The sequence below is a fragment of the Geotrypetes seraphini genome, chromosome 6, assembly GCF_902459505.1.
Source record: "Geotrypetes seraphini chromosome 6, aGeoSer1.1, whole genome shotgun sequence".
NCBI classification, from domain to species: domain Eukaryota; kingdom Metazoa; phylum Chordata; class Amphibia; order Gymnophiona; family Dermophiidae; genus Geotrypetes; species Geotrypetes seraphini.
Window position 1 is genome coordinate 230345801 of NC_047089.1, and position 22941 is coordinate 230368741.

At 41.3% G+C, this 22941-nt stretch overlaps 1 protein-coding gene across 3 annotated transcripts in view; it reads left to right on the forward strand.

Annotated features, from left to right (window-relative positions):
* Positions 1-22235, forward strand: part of SON (SON DNA and RNA binding protein) — a 168944-nt gene extending 146709 nt beyond the window's left edge. Inside the window, exons 9-12 of one of the 3 annotated variants that reach the window (XM_033949767.1) lie at positions 6888-7035; positions 16426-16494; positions 16583-16698; positions 21722-22235. In XM_033949767.1, coding sequence (XP_033805658.1) covers positions 6888-7035; positions 16426-16494; positions 16583-16698; positions 21722-21895 — 507 coding nt within the window. In that variant the 3' untranslated portion in view covers positions 21896-22235. Of the gene's footprint in view, positions 1-5383; positions 6359-6887; positions 7036-16425; positions 16495-16582; positions 16699-21721 lie in introns of those variants that run through there. The other 2 variants (XR_004539933.1, XR_004539932.1) reach the window with 2 other exon arrangements.
* The last annotated feature ends 706 nt before the right edge of the window (positions 22236-22941 follow it).

A 22941-nucleotide genomic window follows, 5' to 3' on the forward strand; every position in this document is an offset into this window, starting at 1 on the left:
GAGAATGATATGGTGACAGAATTTGTCTTCGTCCCTGCAGATAACCGCGGTAAATCATCCTGTGCCATTCTTTAGTGTCTATCTCAACCTCAGTCCTTCTACACCAGCATTCTTCAATGCAAAGCTTGAGGATCAGTGGTTGTGCCCATTCATACTCTGATTCTTATCACTCTTCTTAAAGAATGATATGGGGATGGTTTCCAGCGATTCTGTACTTCTCTTCAGTCTGGCTACAGCACCACATACCTTCACCAAGATAATGGTGGCTGCAGCTTGGGTTTGTGCCCATCTCAGAGATGGGAATTCAGGTGCATCCTTACTTAGACAATTGGCTGATCAGGGCTCCATCCAAGATGGAAGGGAAGAAGGTGGTGGCTCAAGTGGTCCAGCTGCTGCAGGACCTGGGCTGGATTGTCAACTTCCGAAAAAGTCACTTGGAACCAGTTCAGAAATTGGATGCCTTGGAATCTGTTTCAACACAGCAGGTCATGTCTTTCTTCCCTAGCCATGCAAACAGAAGCTCATAATACAAATTTTAGACTTCTTGATGATGCCAGCTCCGAAGGCATGATATTATCTCCAGGTTCTAGGCTCAATGATAGAAACCATAGAGGTGATCCCTTGGGTGAAGGCTTATATGTGTCCCCTCCAGTAGGGCCTGTTGTCCCACTGTTCTCCACAGACAGATTCGCTCCAGAAACTACTGGCTTGGACAGTGGAAGCTCAGCAGAGCTTGCATTGGTGGCTGCGACTGGAGTCCCTGGCAAGTGGTGTCCCATTCCACATTGCCACTTGGGTGTTTGACAACAGATGCCAGTTGTTTTTTTTAATCATTTTTCAAATTACAAGTCACAAGAGAAAATCTTGTTACAGACAACCCAGAGAGAATAAGTTTAAGGTAACATAACAGCTAACAAAATAAAGAAATATCCTTAACTCTTCCTTAGACTTCAATTAAGAGAGAGTGGACAAACATAATATTGGAGAATAACGAGGAAAAAATGTTTGCAAGAAAAGGCAATAATGTGAATCACTTCATTAATTTATATGCCCTAAAATTATTCTTTGATGATCTTCTTGAGTTCCAGGAACTCCTTCAAATGGTCTGGAGATAAAAAAAAGTATACTTAGTTCCCAAATACCAGACCAAATATTTGCAAAGGTAAGCAAGGAGAAAAATAGCCCCCAGTTTAATAGTTTCTTGTCTCAATGAAAAACATTTTTCTCCATTCTATGTGGATCTTGATACATCTAGGTAAACCCAGATCCTTTGACCCCCCCCAAACAAAGTTTGAGAATTTTTGAAATACAATCTCAGAACCATGTTCATGTCCTGCTCAAACCAAATGATACTAAGAGCGCTGCTCTCTCAGAAGTTTCTGTTATAGTTTGTTCCAAAAGAGCAGAGATATTTTCAAAATCTATTTGTATAACATTATCATTAACCTTTTCAAAATCATTTTGAGGAATTTTTTTTTTTTTAGACAAATAACAGATGCCAGTTTTTACAGTTGGGGAGTTCATTGTCTAGGACACTTGGTCTAAGGGAGATAGACTCCATCACAGAGGGAATGGTCCATAAACAGGTTAGTGTTATGGGCCATTCAGCTTGCCTTACAAATGTTGGAGAAATCTCTGGAAAGCAAAGCGGTCAGGGTTTTCTCAGACGTCATGGTGTTGGCCTATGTCAATCATGGAGGCATGAGAAGCGCTCCTCAGTAACCAAGATGCTATTCAGTTGGGCAGAGCTCCAAGTGATACCTGCAAGTGATATCTGCAACACATATAGTGGCAATAGACAATGTTTAGGCCAATTATCTCAGCCAGAAGACCCTAGAATCAGGGGGAATTAAACTGCATAGTATGACGCTGGGGCATCCAATGATCCACCTCATGCCATTGGTGGACAACAAAAAGACAGACTTTCTTTTCAGCAGAAGATTTGAGTCAGGAAGCGATGGTTTGGACACCCTGGTTCAACAGTGACCAGCTCAGAGTCTGCTGTATGTGCTTCCCCTGTGGCCCTTGATAGGCCGGGTTATCCGTCAGATAGTGAACCATCATGGACAGGTAATCCTGGTGGCTCTGGATTGATCAAGGTAACCATGGTATGGGGATCTAGTGCACCTGCAAAAAGACAGAGGTCTCAAGCTTCTGCTGCATGCAGATCTCTGTTGCAGGATCCAGCTCCCATAGAGTCCGGAACGCTTTAGTCTTATGGCATGGCTCTTGAGCATGTAGCCCTAGTGTGAAAAGGTTATTTGGAGATGGTTATTGCTACCCTCCTTAAAGCCAAAAAGCCTATCACCCTTGCCATCTATGCTAAGGCCTGGAAGTTGTTTCATCAGCGGTGCACAAAAGCCCAGATGGAACCCTCAACAGTGGTTTTGGCTTTCCTGAAGACCAGCTTTGAAAAGGGGCTGGCAGTTGGATCCCTTAGATTGCAAGTGGCAGGTCTCATGTGTTTCAGAGGCTGGTTGGACAAGGGTTCCTTAGCTTCACACCCGGACATAGTCAGATTTTTTAAGGGAGTGCTCAGGATGAGGCCTCTGGTAAGACCTTTTCTCTCATGGAAGCTTAACATCATTTTGAGTGAGCTTAGCAAGGCACTTTTTGAGCCTTTGCAGGAGGCATCATTGCTGAATCTAACAGTGAAGACAGTTTTTATCATAGTTACCATTTCTGTGAGAAGAGTGTTGGCGATACAAGCACAGTCTTGCAGAGAGCCATGCCTCAGATTTACAGAGGTTGGTGTTTCTGTTCGCACTGTTCCTTCGTTTCTACCGAAGGTGGTTTCATCATTCCATGTCAATCAGGAAGTCCAGCTGCCCGCTTTTCAGACCATGGATTCCAAAAAGAGGGACAAAGTTTTGCAACTATTGGATGTACGGAGAGTTCTTCTCTAGTACCTTGAAGTAACCAATGAATTTAATCTTTCGGATAATTTGTTTTGTCTTAACCAATGCTGCTAGGCTGGGCAAGCAAGCATCTAAGGCAACCACTTCCAGATGGATTTGTATGGCGATTTAATCAGTGTACATTGGCTATGGAAAACAGCGGCTAATTTCCTTCAGAGCACACTCTACCAGGAGTGTGGCAATGTCTTAGGTGGATACAATGGCAATTCCTCTTGAAGAAATTTATAGAACAGTCACATGGTCCACTCTCCATACTTTTACAAAGTTCTACAGAGTGGATGTGGCAGCATGAGAGGATTCTGCTTTGGGGTTCTCGGTTTTAAGGGCAAGCTTATCTGTCTCACCCTAATCTCAGAAGACTGCTTTGGTACATCATCTATAATCAGGACTCCTAAACACATTGCACCTAGAACAGAAGATTAGGCTCTTACCTCAATAATCTTCTTTTTGGTAGATGTGCCTAGGAGTCCTGAAACCCCGCCCTGTCAGTTGGAATTCACTTACTTATTGCCTCAAACAGAGTGTGTCCACAGATGGAGATCTTCTCCTGCCAATCTGATATGAAGAGTAAAATACTGAATGAAACGAAAAAAAAGTATAATGAGTCTTTTAGAGCTCAATAAGTGTTAGTGCTGGTTGCACTTGGACAGGTGGAAGGTTTGTTCCACCTGGAGTTACGTTACAGAGCAGTGGATAAGTGCAAAGTGATGCATGTCGGTAACAAAAATCTTATGCATGAATACAGGATATCCAGGGCGGTACTTGGAGAGACCTCCCAGGAAAGGGACTTGGGAGTTCTGATCGACAAGTCGATACAGCCGTCCACGCAATGTGTGGTGGCGGCGGCAAAAAGGGCAAACAGAATGCTAGGAATGATAAAGAAGGGGATCACGAACAGACCGGAGAAGGTTATCATGCCGCTGTACCGGGCCATGGTGTGCCCTCACCTAGAGTACTGCATACAGCACTGGTCACCATACATGAAGAAGGACACGGTACTACTCGAAAGGGTCCAGAGAAGAACAACTAAGATGGTTAAGGGGTTGGAGGAGTTGCCGTACAGCGAAAGATTAGAGAAACTGGGCCTCTTCTCCCTCGAACAGAGGAGATTGAGAGGGGACATGATCGAAACATTCAAGGTACTGAAGGGGATAGACTTAATAGATAAGGACAGGTTGTTCACCCTCTCCAAGGTAGAGAAAACGAGAGGGCACTGTCTAAAGTTGAAAGGGGATAGATTCCGTACAAACATAAGGAAGTTCTTTTTCACCCAGAGAGTGGTAGAAAATTGGAACGCTCTTCCGGAGTCTGTCATAGGGGAAAACACCCTCCAGGGATTCAAGACAAAGTTAGACAAGTTCCTACTGAACAAGAACGTGCGCTGGTAGGACTAGTCTCAGTTAGGGCGCTGGTCTTTGACCAGAGGACCACCGCGTGAGCGGACTGCTGGGCATGATAGACCACTGGTCTGAGCCAGCAGCGACAATTCTTATGTTCCTAACAGAAATGTGTTGTTGGGAATGTTCCCTGTACCCCTACTTCTTATTTCTTATGTTATAATGATGATCAATTGCTTTGGTACAAACTGAAGGGGGATACTATAGCCACTGGAGGAGGCAGAGCTGAAGAATGTATATTTCATCCTTCTGCAATCAACTGGGACATCATTTATAGACGGGAGTCCTAGACACATCTAGCACAAAGAAGATTATTGAGGTAAGAACCTAATCTTCCGATCTCATCTCTTTAATCCACCCTCCTCTATTTTAAAAACAAAAAAACAGGTAGTCCTGTGTATCTTCTCTCTTAACATATTTGCATATAGAAATAGAAAGGAATTTCGGTTTGTCTCTTGAAAACACACTACTTTGCCTGGGCCTTTCACTTGGAGATAGTTATTTCAACTTATTCAGCTGCCTTTTTCATGTGCCACTAATCAATGACGGCTTTGTCGAGAGTCTCTCTTCTTATCGTCCTCCCTTCAATACGTATCTTAGAGTGAACTGGTTTCATCTTCCTTGTCCTGTTTTCACTTTAAACCTAGGTCTCCTTTTGTGAATTTTTCCTTTTCAAGCTGGAACGATAGATTTATTGCTTTATATAAACTACTTGATTATTTTTTAATTATTTGCAATATGTCAGAATTAAATGTGAAATGTACCCTGCTCTCTTGGAAAATTCCTCCAGCTCCATTTCAAAATTTGAATAGGAAACTGCCCCTCTCTCATCATTAATACATGAATTGCAGTCTAACCAGACAGCTGTTGGCAGAGAAGCACCACTGTTTATTGTATATGGTGTGCCATGTTCACTGCATGCTTAAACAAACCAAAAAAAAAATTTTTTGCTAGAAAGTAGGGAAAGACACAATGCACAGAAAATGTTTCATTCTTATAGAGAAAATAGCAAGATGTAAAATTGACCTTGTGATGGTACTTAATACAACATTTTTATCTTTTCTCAAGACTTGCTAAGGGGAAAGCGGAAGGCCCAAGGAATTGGTCTGTCGTTTGTGAACTGACTACATGTTGGAGATAATGAAACACATCTTGATGTTTAAAAAAATTCTATCATTACAAAGCAGGTACAAAAGAGGCATCGGAGGCCTGGGGGACTTTGGCTGGGTTTGTACTTTTCTCTGCATGCTTGCCCTTTTCTTATGAGAGGTGCCTGGAAAAGAGAGAGAGAGGAGGAGGAAACTGGAAGTAAGTAAAAGCTGTTTTAGGTGGATAGGTAAAGGATGCTGGTATTTAGAACTGATTAATGATTCTGTGTTATATACAAAGTGCATGGCATACCAATGAAAAACCTATGAACAGGAAAACTAAAGTTGCCTTTATCTACCTGGTGCACATTGGTGCACCTTCAGGTTACATTGACCATATAAATTGTGAAGGCTGTGCTGCTAACCCAGCTCAATATATTTATTTTAAGAATTTCTGCTAATTGTATGTGCTATGTTTTTTGTTGGTTTTGGTTTTTTTTAAACCCACACACACATTGAATCCCTGGAACCTGGGAATTGGGATTTATCTTTGTTTAGAACCCTAAAATGTAAGGATGAATATAAATAAAGAAGGAAATTGTCCCTATCTCGGACATCATTCAGTACTTCAAATATACAACAGTAGTATGATGATATGGCATTAATGTTAGGCATTGTGCTGTGTAATGCTGTAATTTACTACCTGTGTGTTACTGAAAATTTGTGGCATTGTGCAACAAAGTTAATTTTTTTAGGATGCAGTTTGTTGCTAAGCTGTGACAAACCTCACTTAACACCACTTGGGTCAGCAGGTGTGGGTAGAAGAGGTGATAGTTCACAGAGTAGCCTGTGAACTTTCACCCCTCTATATGGAAACTTGTTGCAGGGTCAAATCCTTGTAGCTGCCTCCTTGCCACGGTCAGTGCCAGCCAACACTGCAGCCACAGAGGCCTAGGTATGTAAACATTTTAAGGAGTTTTTCTTTCTTTTTTTTTTTTTTGTTAACATCAAAATTGTTGCATTTTTATTTGATAAATTTGCTACATGGCTCTATAGAGTTTGAGATGCATGCTTTTGTTTGAAATAAATGTTTGATTGCTTTACAAGCTACTTAAGTTATCTATGATTTGTAGACATACCAAAATCAGAAGAGTAAAAATCCTTCGACTGCCCAGCTTAAGCTGGAGCCAAAAAGAATTTTTACACATTTCAAACTTTCCTGAATTTAAATATGACCAGTTATATTGCAATATTTCACTCTGTCTATATTCCAGATAGGTACTGTTCAGATTTGTGTTAGTGTAAAACACTAAAAGATTTTAGATTATTTTATGGCTGTAACATGCAGAATCTCTTATAAATCTTATTTGAATAAATTAATACTGTGACTGAGTCAGGATAAGGAGTTGCCTTTTGCTTATTTGTAAATTCCACACTGTCCTAATGTAAGGAATGGAATTTCCCCCCTTCTCTCTTCTCCACAGGATCAGTTTCTGAAAGCAGCTCCTGTAACTGGAGGAATGGGAGCCCAGCTAATGAGAAAAATGGGCTGGAGAGAAGGAGAGGGCCTGGGCCGTAACAATGAAGGGAATGTGGAGCCCATACTGATTGATTTTAAAAGAGATAGAAAAGGTGAGTATTGATCATATTTCTTTAAGCCATTTTGGAGTCTGCTTTTATAAGTGGGAGGCTTATGTGTATTTATTAAATGGGTTATCCCAGGACAAGCAGGCAGCATATTCTCAAATGTGGGTGACCTCATCCACAGAACCTGGCATGGACCATCCAAAGTGAATTGTCATTTTAAAAATCAAAAGACTGTCCATACCGCGCATGCGAAAGTGCCTTCTTGCCTGTTTGCGGGACCATCAGTTATTTGTTTTCCGCTGAGCAAAAAAGCCATCTTTTGGTTTTATCATGTGTTTTTAAATACTTATATTGTACGTGTTTATTTTCTGCGTGTATTATGTTTTGTGCCTTCCCGCATTAAATTTATTTTCTATTTTTCTTTTTTTTTAATTTGCCAGTATAACTAAAAGGAATGCTTTTAGACCTCGACCTACTAGGCTCCTCCTCCTCTCTGAGGAACCTCATGTCAGCAGCTTTTCTCTTGGGGTCATTTTCCTCCCGATAATTTTTACACTTTCGGATCAGTTTTGACGTCGAAGGTGGCCAACTCCAGCACAGAGGCTCCTCTTCATAGTCCTACTCCAGCGCCATCGACTTCAACATCTAGTTCTAATTCAGCCTCCTCGGTGTTGCCACCATCAGGGGATCTGCGTAAAGCACTGTTCCCCTTCCAATGCTGCTGCGACAAAAGCATCTCCTCCGTCGAAGAAGCAATAACTGGTCTCTGCACAGGCGCATTCTGTGCCACCTACCGCACAAGTGCTATCTCTACAGCAGCAAGCGCATTTCTGTGCTGTCAACCGCTCAGGCACTCTACTTCCATCAACAGGTGCCATGTGTACCGACTACCGTACAGGCCTCTGCTCTTCAAGATCATCTGAATATGCTGCTGTGGATGAACTAGCTGGGCTACTACAGTCGCACACTGTGATAACTCCTGATAACATGTCCTTAGTCTCGACTGGAGCCGAGCAAAGTAAGCGAGATACCAGAGACCGCTGCTCTCTGACTCCTGCATGTGCGTTATGTACACTTAATGAAGGCGATGATAACACTCGCCTGTCACCTGCATCTATAACCACATCATCATTTGGGGGCTGGAGTGTATCTTCTGATTTTTCAACACTTCTCCAGAGAGCCTTCACAGCATTCATGTCAACGCTCCCCTTGAGGTCGCAGTTCTACTCCTGGACATCATAGCATGACCAGACGTCCTGCCAGACACTCCCCTCGTTCCCACCACCGTTTCAGGTCTGTGGGGTATTATGAGGAGGACTGTGATTTTGACTTCTCTTTCTGTTTCTAGCAGGTCTGACTACAATGATGAATTCTCAGATGGTAGTCTTTCAGATTCAACTTCACTGCCTGATCAGATTCTACCACCTGCCAGCCTATGCTTTATCACATTTATTAGACAAATGGGGCAGGATCTTCCAATTACAATGGAGTCTGAAACAGAGCCCTCTGCAGAATACAGAGAGGCACTCAGCTATAAGGAATTGCCCAAACACTGCCTAAAAGTTCCTCTACACAACCTTATGAACGAGACTTTGCTCAAAAACTGAGTATCTCCCCCCCCCCCCTTTGTATACCAGTAGCTCCAAAGAGGTTGAATTCCATTTAAAAAAACCTGCAGTCTGGCCCCTGGTTTTGATAAACCACAACTACCACACCAGTTGTTAGTCTTGTTTAGTCTGGCCTCTGCTTCTCGTGTCTTCACAAAGACACTTCATAGGGTAGTAGTGGCAACTCTTCACATATGAGGGTTTCTCGTATTTCCCTATTTAGACGACTGGTTGATCAAGATATCATCACAAATAGCTCAGATTGCCATAAACTGAACAGTTTGTCTTGAGCTTCTAGGTTTTACCTTCCTCTACAAAAAAATCACATCTAAATTAATCTGAAATCTTAGAGTTCATAGGAGCATTATTTGGACACCATTCAGGATCAAGCGTTTCTATCCAGACAGAGGGTCAGCAATCTCATTCACCTGTGTCAAACAATCTTCACATTCAAATGCACTTCCTCATGCTAGAGGTTATGCCTTCTCAGTCAATGGCATCAGCGGTTCTCATGACCCCATTTGCATGTCTTCACTTCAGAATCCCACATTGGATTCTATCAACTCAATGGTCCAAGTTCTATCTGAACAAACAAGGAGGATCGGGATCTCATCCCCTCTGTATGGAAGCAGTCAAAATTTAGACTTGGATTACTGCTTGTGGAATATTTCTCAGGGCGGTTTATTTAGCGGGGAAGCAGAATGTTCTTGCAGACAGATTGAGCAGACTTCTTCAGCCTCATGAATTGTCTCTCAATACATCCGCCTTATATGCAATCTTCTCTCGATGGGGAATACAGGACATAGATCTCTTTGCTTCCCCTAAGAACAACAAACTTCAACAATTCTGTTCCATACTCTTTGTTCCCAATTACATCGCTTTGGGCACTTTTCTGCTTCATTGGGTAAACAATTTCCTGTACACCTTTCTTTCAATCCCTCTCATAGAGAAAACTCTACTCAAACTTCACCAGGATCGGAGCACTATGATTCTAATAGCTCCTCTCCAGCCATGCCAAGTTTGATTTCCACTCCTAGAGCTCTCAGCCAAGAAACTATAGAAAATCCAACCATTTCCAACACTACAAACTCAGAATGAGGGGTCTCTCCTTCACCTGAACCCCCACTCGTTAGCACTAACAATGTGATTTCTTTTTCTGAACAAGTTAACTCTTACTGCCTTTCGGCCGCAGTATCTGATGTCGTAGAAGCGTCTAGGAACCTTCCACTCAGTGCTGTTATTACTTTAAGTGGACACAATTCTCTTCCTGGTGTGCATTGCTTTCTCTAGAACCTATTACCTACCCACTTCCATCATAAATAGACTGCCTTCTACTTCTATCAAAATGTGGTGTAAAGACCAACTTACCATTCATCTTAGCACTATCAGTGCGTTCCACTCACTTCTAGATAAGAAGCCTTTATTTGTTCATCCCGTGATAGTCTGATTCATGAAAGGCCTATTTCACACAAAACCATCTATCAAAATCTCCATCTGTTGTTTGGAATCTTAATGTGGTTCTTTCTGTTCTTATGAAGTCTCCCTTTGAACAGCTTACATCTTGTTCTTTGAAACTTCCCATTTGGAAGGTTGTTTTTCTTATCACTTTCACATCTGCACACTCTAGAAGTGAATTTCAAGCTCTTGTTTCAGATCATTCCTACCCAAGATTCTATCATGACAGGTTAGTCCTCTGGACACATTCCTAATTCCTCCCTAAAATTGTCTTGGAATTCCACCTTAACCAATCCATAGTTTTACCTGTTTGTTTTTTTTGTCTCTAAAACCACATTCTCATCCTGAAGAAGCAGTGCTTCATACCTTGGACAGCGGGCATGCTCTGGCATACCACCTAGACTGGACTAAATCTCACTAAATCCCAAAGATGTCCTCAAAGCTCTTTGTGGCTTTTGATCCTAACAGTCTAGGGGTTCCTCTTTCTAAAAGAACCATCCCACTTGGCTGGCAGACTCTGTCTCCTTCACATATACTAAGGTTGGGCTAATGCTTCAAGGCTGTGTAACAACCCACAGTGTGAGAGCTATGGCTGCCTCAGTAGCTCATTTCTGCTCTACATCTATTGAATTCATATAACAATGGTGTATTTCAAGTACTTCAATAGAATATGAGTACGCCTCAGCCCCACCACTCCACCGCTGTGCTATCTCATGACTGCGGAGAGAATTATGTGGCACTTCATCATTGGCCGCTCATAACCATTTTTAATCTGCTATTTAATATTTTTTCTTCTTTTTTCCTTTTTTCCATATGTGTGTATTTTTAAAACTTCTTAAACTTAAATAATAAATGTACTTAGCTTGTGTGCATAGCTGTACTCAGCCAACGCCAGGGAGTTTAACCCAACATGTTTCGCACCAAACAGGCGCTGTGTCAAGGGTCTCCCGAGGTCGCGCGTGTCATCCGACTCCATCTTGCTTAGCAGCCTGCGGTGTGGGACACTGTCAAAAGCTTTATTGAAGTCCAGGTACACGACGTCCAAAGACTCTCCCAAGTCCAACTTTCTTGTTACCCAGTCAAAGAAGCTGATGAGATTGGATTGGCAGGACCTACCCTTGGTGAATCCATACTGACTGGGATCCCGAAGATTCCCTTCATTCAAGATCGTGTCCAATTTGCTTTTAATTAGTGTTTCCATGAGTTTGCACACAATTGATGTGAGACTCACCGCTCTATAATTCACAGCCTCTGCCCTGCAACCCTTTTTATGCAGAGGAACGACATTAGCTAATTTCCAGTCCAGGGGAACTTTCCCCTTATTTAGGGAGAGATTGAATAGCTCAGCCAACGGTTTTGCCAGGACATCGCTCAATTTTCTGAGCACTCTTGGGTGCAAATTGTCTGGTCCCATGGCTTTGTTCACCTTGAGTCTTGCCAGTTCACTGTAAACTTAACCTGGTTTGAACTCAAAATTCTGAAATGGGTCTTCTGTGCTTTGTGTTGCCTTCAACTGCACTTGCCAATGTCCATACTGGGTTCCGTGGATGACATCACCCATATGTGAGAATATTTGCCTACTGTCCTCGAAGAACATATGCTACAAGTAAGTATTATCGGTAACTTAAAAATGTCTTCTATGTAAGAATAGAAAAACTTATCCAAAGTCACAGAATCCTATGTACTCATAAAAATATTAAATAATTGAGAGACAAGGCTGAACCCATACTCAGGATGTCAAAATTGAGAAACGTTCTTAGAGGAAAATTCCATAAACCATATTAGCTATGTAGGCCTTAGAAAGCCATCATAGGCATCAGCATTACAAAATGATTGAGGATACCAAATATAATACAGATTATTCCTCCTCAGACCCAGTGAAGTAGCTTTCTCAATAGTGTGGGCGCTCAACACCTTCTGACACCCAGAGAGTTCGCTTCTATGAAAGCTGTTGCTCATCTCTGTATATGAATAAAAATCTGATCTGCCTCTAAGGATCCGGTCAGGTACTTGTAACCCAGATCAGCCACTAATGGAGACAGGATGCTTTGGTATGACCCAGAATAATAACATAAGAATAGCCTTACTGGATCAGACCAATGGTCCATCAAGCCCAGAAGCCTGTTCTCACAGTGGCCAATCCAGGTCACTAGTACCTAGCCAAAACCCAAAAAGTAGCAACATTCCATGCTACCGATCTAGGGCAAGCAGTGGCTTGCCCCATGTCTTTCTCAATAAGACTATGGACTTTTCCTCCAGGAAATTGTCCAAACCCTTCTTAAAATCAGCTAAACTATCCACTCTTATCACAACCTCTGGCAATGCGTTCCAGAGCTTAACTATTCTCTGAATGAAAAAATATTTCCTCCTATTGGTTTTAAAAATATTTCCCTGTTACTTCATTGAGTGTCCCCTAATCTTTGTAATTTTTGACAGTGAAAAATCGATCCACTTGACCCGTTCTACTCCACTCAGGATTTTGTAGACTTCAATCATATCTCTCCTCAACCATCTCTTTTCCAAGCTGAAGAGCCCTAACCTTTTTAGTCTTTCATCATACAAGGAGTTCCATCCCCTTTATCATCTTGGTCGCTCTTCTTTGAACCTTTTTTAGTGCCGCTATATCTTTCTTAAGATAAGGAAACCAGAACTGAACGCAATACTCAAGGTGAGGTCGCATCATGAAGTGATACAGAGGCATTATAACATTCTTAGTCTTGTTAACCATCCCTTTTTAATAATTCCTAGCCTCTTGTTTACTTTTTTGACTGCCACCGCACATTGGGCGGAAGGTTTCATTGTATTGCCTACAATGACACCCAGATCCTTTTCTTGGGCGCTAACCCCCAAGGTAGACCCTAGCATTCGGTAACTGTGATTTGGGTTATTCTTCCCAATGTGCATCACTTTGCATTTGTCCACATTAAATTTCATCTGCCATTTGGATGCCCAGTCTTCCAATTTCCTAAGGTCTGCCTGCAATTTTTCACAATCTGTATGCATTTTAACAACTTTGAACAGTTTAGTTCATCTGCAAATTTAATCACCTCACTTGTCGTTCCAATTTCCAGATAATTTATAAATAAATAAAATAGCACCGGTCCCAGTACAGATCCCTGCGGGACTCCACTGTTTACTCTCTTCCATTGAGAAAAACACTCTACCCTCTGTTTTCTATCCGATAACCAATTCCTAATCCACAACTGAACTTTGCCACCTATCCCATGACTCTTTAATTTACTCAGGATCCTCTCACCGATCCCAAGACACTTTAATTTACTCAGGAACCTTTTATGAGGAACTTTCTGAAAATCTAGATACACTACATCAACCAGCTCACCTTTAACATAGAAACATGATGGCAGATAAAGGCCAAATGGCCCATCTAGTCCTCCCAGCTGCTGTAACCATTATCTCTTTCTCTTTTCGAGAGCTCCTATGTGCCTATCCCAGGCCCTCTTGAATTTAGACACAGTCTGTCTCCACCACCTCTTCCAGGGGACTGTTCCACACTTCTACCACCCTTCCTGTAAAAAAAAGTATTTCCTTAGATTACTCCGTAGCCTATCACCTTTTAACTTCATCTTATGCCCTCTCATTCCAGAGCTTCCTTTCAAATGAGACTCGGCTCATGTGCATTTACATTATGTAGGTATTTAAACGTCTCTATCATATCTCCCCTTTATTCACACCTTCAAAGAAGTCAAATTGGTGAGGCAAGATCTACCTCGGCTGAACCCATGCTGACTCCGTCTCATTAAATCATGTATGTCTACATGTTCCACAATTTTATTTTTTATAAGTGATTTCACAATTTTTTTTTCTTTCTTTCTTTATTAAATTTCAATTTTTTATGACAATAATAATCATATGAAATCAACAGTACCCAACTAATATCAATAAAAAGGAAATACAATAAAGGGGTAAATTGAACAAAAGTTTAACTGTTTGTTAGTCCACAATAAGATAAAGGAGAAGTTCCAAAAAGATCGAAGACTATTTTATTCCCTCATTTATTAAGGAAAATAATGGTAGCCTGAAATGGACCTAAACTAAATTTCTTGAGCGTTCATTCCTGAGCATTGACAGGAGTACTTGCAGACCTCACCTCATTTTCTAGAATAAATCTTGTCAACTATGAAGAATCATAAAATGTATATCTGGCACCCTTGAAATTAATCAAACATTTGCAAGGGAACCTCAATACAAAAGTAGCTCCCAGTTTCAGAACCTGAGGTCTCATAAGCAAAAATTGTTTCCTTCTTTTTTGGGTTAATTTAGATACATCAGGGTACATTCTTATTTTTTGATTCAGAATCAAAATATCTTTATATTTAAAAAACAGCTTCAATAACCAATCTCTATCTGAATCTAAAGCTAGTTGGACAAATAATGTAGCTATAGTAATCTATTCTGGATCTGATTTTTCTATTAAGTTTGTCAAGTCCAGTAGGTTTAATTCTTGTTCCTGGTGATCTTCCAGAGTTTTCTTCTTTCCCAAGGAAATATAATTTATTTTAGAAATAGGCGGAAATGAATTCTGTGGGATTTTCAGAATCTCTGAAGATATCGTTTAAACATCTCCTTTGGCGAAATAGTTATTAATTTAGGAAAATTAATCAACATTAAATTTTGTCTCCTTGTGATATTTTCCAAAATTTCCATCTTGAAATTAATATTACCATTTTCTTTCATTAGGAGCTGATTTTGTGCTCCAAGAATTTCCTATTTTTTCTCTTGTTCAGTTGATTTTTCTTCTAATTTGTCCACCTTTTTTTGCAAAGTTAATGTCTCACTTAAAATAGCAGAACAATGAGTGGAAAAAGTTTGAAACTGGGTTGCAAGGGAAAGTTGCAATGTGGCAATGGCTTCCCATATAGAATTTAAATCAATTACTGTGGGCTTTACCAAGGGTGCCACAGTATAGGTAAATTTTAGCTAATTTAGTTTCACAGTTCCTGGTTGAGCATTAGTCGGTGCCGGGACTTGCTGTTCCCCTGCCAAAGACAGTTTACCTCTCGGCGTCGGTTGTATGAAGGGAGCCACTGACAGTCTCCTAATTGCTAGTTCTTCTTCTTGGTCTTCTTCGCAGCTCTGGGAGGTTACTGCTATGCTACCCTCACTCCCACATCCTGCTGCACTCGTCGGGGGTGGGGGGCTGCGATGGCGTATTACGCTCCTCCAGTGAGAGACTGGTCTCCTTGAAAGAGGTGCTGTGGCTCTCCGATATGCCCCCACCTCGCGTCAAGGACTTTCCGTCCGGATCTCCTCTGGCCCACGCTCGATGAACGCGTCCATCGGGCCAGATTGTGTTTGCTGCCCAGGTTCAGAAGGATAAACCCAGGTCTTTGACTTGCGCTTCACCATGGATAAGCAAAAAGGGCTCGAGCGCATTCCGCCAAACGCTTTCAGATGGCCATCTTGTTTAAGCTCCTCCTCCTCTGTGTTTTCACTATTTTGCCTGGCACTGAAGTCAGGCTTACCGGTCTGTAATTTCCTGGATCTCCCTTGGAACCATTTTTAAAAATTGGCATAACATTGGCCACTCTCAAATCTTCAGATATTACAGACGATTTAGCGACAGGTTACAGATCACTAAGAGCAGGACAGCAATTTCATGTTTGAGTTCTTTTAGTACCCTGGGATGTATACCATCTAGTCCAGGTGATTTATCACTTTTTAACGCGTCGATTTGGCTTAGTACATCTTTCAGATTCACCGAGATTTCTTTCAGTTCATCTGCATCATCACCCTTGAAAACCATTTCTGGTTCAGGTAGATCTCTTACATCTTCTTCCGTAAAGACTGAAGCAAAGAATTAATTCAGACTTTCCGCTATGGCCTTTATCCTCTCTGAGCACCCCTTTTGCTCCTTGATCATCCAACTGTCCCACAGATTCCTTCATAGGTTTTCTGCTTTTGATGTACCTATAAAAATTGTTATGAGTTTTTGCCTTTTTAGCAAGTTTCTCTTCATATTCTTTTTTAGCTTTCTTTACCAATGTTTTGCATCTAACTTGCCAGTGCTTGTGTCTCTTCCTATTTTCTTCATTTGGATCCTTTTTCCATTCTTTAAAGGATTTTTTTTTCACTCTAATAGCCTATCAGGTACATGTCATCTTAAACCACTCTTATCTTTGTTTCTTCAGTATATTACTTTTAGACTGATCTCTATCCAAACCGCTCTCTAGAATCTAATTGCTAATGTAGTAACTGATCCCAATCTTATTGTAAGCCGCAATGATTCTTTGTTGAAAATTGTAGGATATAAGAAATTATATGGTATGGTATACAGAAGAAAAAAATGTACACTTCAATGTAAAGCAGGATGTTTGAAGAGCTAAAGTGCAAACATTCTTCATATACTCTACAGGCTTGGTTGCAGAAGGTGAAAAAACCCAAAAGAAATCTGGCAATTTGACTGTAATGAAAGACCTATCAGGTAAGCTCCTTTTAGGAACAGTACATGTAGCTATAGTTGATTGATGAGGCAGTGAATTAAGATGTTGAATGTTTTGGTCTTAATGAAGGTAAACACCCAATTTCTGCGCTGATGGAGATCTGTAATAAAAGAAAATGGTCCCCACCAGAGTTTGTTTTGGTGCATGACAATGGTCCAGATCATCGTAGACATTTCCTTTTCAAGGTAAAAACTGATCTCATTTTTGATAAAAACATTGTTTTAAAATTGTCTCCCTCACCTGTACAGAACTGTATCACCTTCACAATAAAATTGTTTTGAATTTAGTTTAGTTTTGAATTTAGTTTCTGTAATTAAAAAAATAAAAAAAAATAAAAAAAAAATTTAAATTGAATCAGGTTGGGCAGACTGGATGGACCATTCGGGTCTTTATCTGCCATCATCTACTATGTTACTATGTAATAAACAGGATCCATTTTGAAGGAGTCACCTGGATATACATAATAGCTTTGAGCTTGAAGGATGGCTTTAAAAATGAAGATGATGCCATTCTTTTCAGTTGAAGTTAAAAAAAATGTGAAAAAGAATGGTATAGAGCAGATGCAAAGTGGGATAATATGACCTGCTACACGTTAAAGAGAGTCATTGGAAGAAAAGTATTTAAACTGTTGCCTCAGATCTTTAATTGCTAGAGTACAACTACCTTTAACACGAGGACTAGATATCTCAATAACATTTTTCTTTAGACTAGTGTCCTGGAAACTTTTTTTACTCGGCAGCACAATAAACTCCGAGTCATGGCTGAAGGGCACCCAGAAATGTGTGGATGTTGACGTGATGACATCACGTGCATGCATTATATCATCACGTTGACGTCTGCACATGCGTGAAGGATCTCCAGATGGGGCCCTAGCTGCCAGTGGGAGGGGGGTGCTGGAGCAGGAGAGGCAAGGAGAAGAGGAGTGACGCCAGCGAGGAGAAGAGGCATGGGTGCTGGTGAACTGCCTCCAGGACGTGCCTCTTGCCATGAGGCACATCTTGTAGGCAGGCAGCCGACACCAGCACCTCTCCTCCTCGCCAGTGTTTCATGGTACACCCGGATTCTTGCCACGGCAGTTTGCGATACACTGCTTTAGGCTATTAGGAGAGAGATTGGAAATACTTTATGCATGAATATGCATGAGGCAGATTGGCATGCCTGTCACCTGTATTATATTTTTTATTATGTAAACTGCTCTGATAGGTGCAATGGAAGACTGAACTAAGTATTTCTAAATCAATAGTTATGTGAGTGCTGGCCAACGTTTGTAAAGCTAAGCAACCAAAGTTAGGACAACTTTTTGTGCAGTCCTGTTTGGTCATTTAGTTATATGGTAGCAGCTCTGAATACTGCAAGCACCCACATAACTTCTGGCTCTATCTCTCCACTGCTCAGTTTTGGCAAGGCCAATATAACTAATCTTGCCTGGTTATGTGCCACTGAATATCCCTGCCAGCCCACTTAGCATGGTTTAACTGGGCAGGAGCCTACTCGTACCTTGTATTTTAGAAGTGCTAGTTTCTAAGTTTATTTAAAATTTTCTATCATGCCCTAGGGAGAACCTTCAGGGCGGCTTACAGTCTAAAACAAGATTTAATAACAATATACAAACCCCCCCCCCCAAAAAAAAAAAACATAATACCCAGAAGAAACAAGGTATTCTTAATTTAGAAGTGATGCTCCAGTGTAAATTCAACAAAGAGGGAAATCTATGGTATTCAGACTTTTGAAATCAAGGGGGAGGGAGAGAATGTAGAGCATGAAAACCTAGATTCATTTTATAGCAAGCAAAGTTTTCTTTAGTTTGAGTTTAAAAGAGCTAAATTACATTACATTACATTAGGGATTTCTATTCCACCATTACCTTGCAGTTCAAGGCGGATAAAAATATAAGGTAACCCCCTTCCCTCCTCTTTTGCTACAAGAAAAGTCTTTGGTGTAAAAAATAAAAAAAGCTCCCCCTTCCCTTTTTAACTTCTCCGGCGTGAGCAGCATGCCCACATCGGTTAGCCCTTTGACATCACTTCCTAGACGCAGGTCCCGGCAGTGACATCAGAGAGAGCGCTAATACGGACAGCAACCTCACGCTGGGGTAACAAAAATGGTATGGGAGAAGACAAGAGACACACAGCAAGGAGAGGAGGGAGGGGAAGAGGGCGCCGCGCCCTTAGGAAGACCATGTCTGGAGTTGGCTGCACCCCCTTTACTATGCCACTGCAGATTTATTTTCATGGTTTTAACAGAAGTAGTAACTGGTGGTGAAAAAAGTTTAACAGTCTAAGGACATAATTTATTAACATTTCCCCCCCAATAAACAAAGAAAAGCCATATGGGCAATTCTGTAAATGGGTGCCTTAATTTAGGTGTCTTAATGCCATGCACATAGGGCCAGATTCTCAATGTGGTGCTTTAAGTTAGGCAGCAGTAGCTGCCCTACATCCGCTATTGGGTTTATGTGGCACAATAATCAGTTGCACAATTAAAAACTCATTCAAAAAAAAAAAAAAAGGTCCTGCTATGCGGCCTACCTGACCGGCACCATGGTCTGTGGTGCCTACCTGCACCTAGCAATGCCAAAGGCCAGCAGTGGGTATGGTTAGGGGCAGTGCCGGCCTTCCGCATCATTAGGCCATGCTGACTGCGATTCATGAAGTGCCCTAGGTGCCGGAAATGTAGGCCTGTGAAACCCTGGCCTATATTTTTGGTGCTTAAGGTCCATGCTAGGTGCTGGTATACTCAATTCTATATGTGGCACCTATGATTGATATGCGGCAGGCGCCGCGTATAGAATCAACCCCAGAGTGCCAGTTCTATAATGGCATCTTGAAACAAAGATTCTGCTATAGAATGCTAGCTTATGTTGGCATTGATGTGCCCATGTTTGGGTCTGAACTTTTTTACTGTGTCAGATGTGACACCAGTTGCCATGTAAAAGAATAAGTTTTGTTTCACTCGCTCATTTTTCGCTTGGCTTGCTGATTTCAGCAAGCATAGATTGTGCAAAGGCTTGACAGTTTAATCAGAGCATTCTCAGCCATCTTAGGCCTTTAGTTGTGTTTGTTGGCCTAATGTGTTAGGGGATTTCAGGGGAGGCTCTTCACCTGTCACCTGTACAGGACTCTCGCGCTCTCTTTCTCTCCTCCCTTCTCAATACTCCCACCCAAGAACCGCCACTGACTCCACCCCATAATAATAGTACTAATTGTAATGCAATTTCTTCCATCCATTTTTTATATACACACAATATAATCTTATTAATACAGAATGGTAACCACAAAATTAAAAAAAAAAACACAAAGCACACTGTATGCAGAGAAAATGTTAATTATCATTTATTATTTATATTTGGGGGGTTTTTCAAAGAGGTCAAGGCAGATGACTGTTAAAATATGCAATGTCACCTCAGTAACAACTATAGAAAAATAGACAAATATAGTGCAAAATATAGACAGCAGATATAAATTCTCAAAACGGACATATTTTGATCACTGAATTGAAAATAAAATCATTTTTCCTACCTTTGTTGTCTGGTGATTACATGAGTCTCTGGTTGCACTTCCTTCTGACTGTGCATCCAATATTTCTTTCTTTCTGCCTATTGCATGCTTCCTCTCCTCCAGACCTCATTTCATTCCCCAACCATTTCTCTTTGTCCCTTCATGAGTCCAACTTTTTCTTCCTCTTTCCCTGCCTGCCTCCCCCTCCGGAAGCCACCGCCACCGATTTTTCCCTGCCTTCCCGCCCCACTCCCGAAGCCGATCCTGCCACCCGACACACTCCATTCCCTCCAACTTTTTCTTCCTCTCCCTGCCTGCCCCTGCTGAAGCTGACAATTCCTCCTTGCCATTCGCCACACTCCATTCCCACCCCCCATCGCCGCAGCAGCAACAGGGATGGGCCAGGCGTGTGCAGCAACTGCACATGGCCAGCACACAAGCCTTCTCCCCCCCCCCCCCCCGATGTTAATTCTTTTGTTGGAGAGAAGGTTCCGGGCTAGTCAGGCAGCGATTGATTGGCCCGGATCCTGCTTTGCAATGTCAGAATTAACATCGGGGGGGGGGGGGAGAAGGCTTGTGTGTTGGCTGCGTGCATTTGCTGCATGTGCCTTGCCCGTCTGTGTTGCTGCTGTGGTGGTGGGGGTGGGAATGGAGCATGTCGGATGGTAGGGGTGGGGCAGGGGAATCGGCGGTGGCGGTGGCTTCAGCAGGGGGTCAGGCAGGGAGATCCCAGGCAGCGGCCAGCCTACATACCCCCAGTAGGCAGCCCGCGTACTGCAGGTTGAGAAACACTGTTCTAGAAGGTGGCGACTTATAGAATAGTGCCTAATGCAAATAGGCACCTAAATGTCAAGGGTGTCTCTGACACACATACATGGCACATATCTTTAGGTTCTATTCTATAGCATTGCCCTGCTAATAACTTGAGGCTGCATAATCTATTGACTGTGGTTCTAAACCTAATGATGGCTACTGCGGCCATATGGTCATGTGAGCAAATGCAGTCCAGTTCCAGGCAGTTTCACATTCCAGGATACAGTAAACATTAAAATCTGTTATGCAAAGAAACAGCTAGCTACTGCAGAAGCTGATATATGTAGCACAATATTGACAAGTAGTGGCTTTGGATTTAAAATTGGTTACTTCCATTTCCAGAAACAAGCTCAAGGTAATTTATAGTTACAGTAGGTATCAACCAGGCATAGAAAAACTCACACCCCATTCACACACCCTCCAATCAAAGAAGTTAAACAGAAAAAAACTATATGATGGCCTCCTAGCCACTCAAGCAGCAAAACTAGATAACCAAATCTCCAGTCTACTGATAACAACCCCAGACTACAAGATGTTCAGAAAAGAAATAGACTATACTCTTCAAGAAATCCCTGAAAAAGTCTTAACACCAACATTACCTTCCTTCTTCCCATCTCCTTCCTGTCACCCCGATACTACCTAATCTACTCTTTACCTTCACTAGAAATGACCAGAGATCTTCCTTTGTAACCCACATTCTTTAACTCTTTTGCATTCCGCCTTGAACCGCAAGGTAATGGCGGAATAGAAATCTCTAATGTAATGTAATATTTCTCTGTCTAAAAGTCTAAGTAGTGTTTTAGCAGCTCTCCTCCCTTTACCATTAGACATCTTAGAATGCAGAATAAAAAAAAGTTCCATCAAGACTGGTTATTAAGATCTTTGTTTTCTGGTCTAGGTGATGGTGAATGGAAATGAATATCAGCCAAGCCTTGCGAGCCCAAACAAGAAACTTGCCAGAGCCACAACAGCTACTGTAGCACTTCAGGCAATGGGTCTTGTACCACAGGACAATGTACCACAGGACAATAAAGCTAATGCTACAAGCTTTACAAATGCCTCAGACTGCTAGACACTACATTTGCAAGCAGCCTTTGCAGAGCTAATTAATTTTGAGCCAAGAAAGATGGCTTCTTTTTCAAACTGTGAATAGATCCCCACATTTTGCACCTTGTAAACATCTCCCAGATTTTGGACTGAAGTACTGATGATTGGCACAATACGTTCAAAACTTGTGCTAATTCAGTGCCTAGTAGAAAATTTGTTTTACGATAATGCTCTTGGTATATATTATTTTAAGTATTATTGTATCTGTTACTTAATGAGAAGTCTGTCTTCTTATGCCAGGTTGAAATTCATGATGTCTTGTGTTTCCTATCAAGATATTTAAAAAATAACTTTTTTATACTACATTTGTCTGCAGATTTTCTTCTTACTTGTCAGTAGTACATTTCTCTTTGAAGCCTTTACATTCCTTCAGCAGTTTGGTTGAATATCTACTATCCATGTTATTTCCTGAATTAGCTGGTAGGGAGTATTGTACAGTGATACTGCTAGTCATAGATTTTGAAGGGTGATATGAACTTATATGATATATTGGTAAAATGAACTCTTTCCAGTATGAAATTTATGGTTTGAAAATAAGTGAAGCACCTGCAATTTAGCAGGATTTAAAGAAGTTATCTAATCCAGTCCTTTTAGCAAATCCTGCTGGCAAGGTCTTCAGGATATCCATGATGAATATGCATGAGACAGATAGTGCTTATTGACTGCGTAACCAGAAGTTCAACGCAGTTTACAAAAAATTATAAAAGTAAACATGTTACATGAAATAAAATAATTCACTAAACAGTCAAATATTTAGAAAAAAAGATAGGTCTTCAATTGTTTTCTAAAATGGCCATAGGAATGGGTAGTAAGCATCAATATTCGGAATTTGATGTTATGAAGAGCTGCCTGAGATGCCAAAGTATGATTCAGAAATTTCTTACTCCTGGAACCCTGGACAGATGGAAAATTAAACAAAGGATGAGTTCTTCTACTATGTCTGTATGATGCTAAAGAAAATCTATTCACTAAGTAAGAAGGAGCTGTACCATAAACAGCCTTGTAACAGAA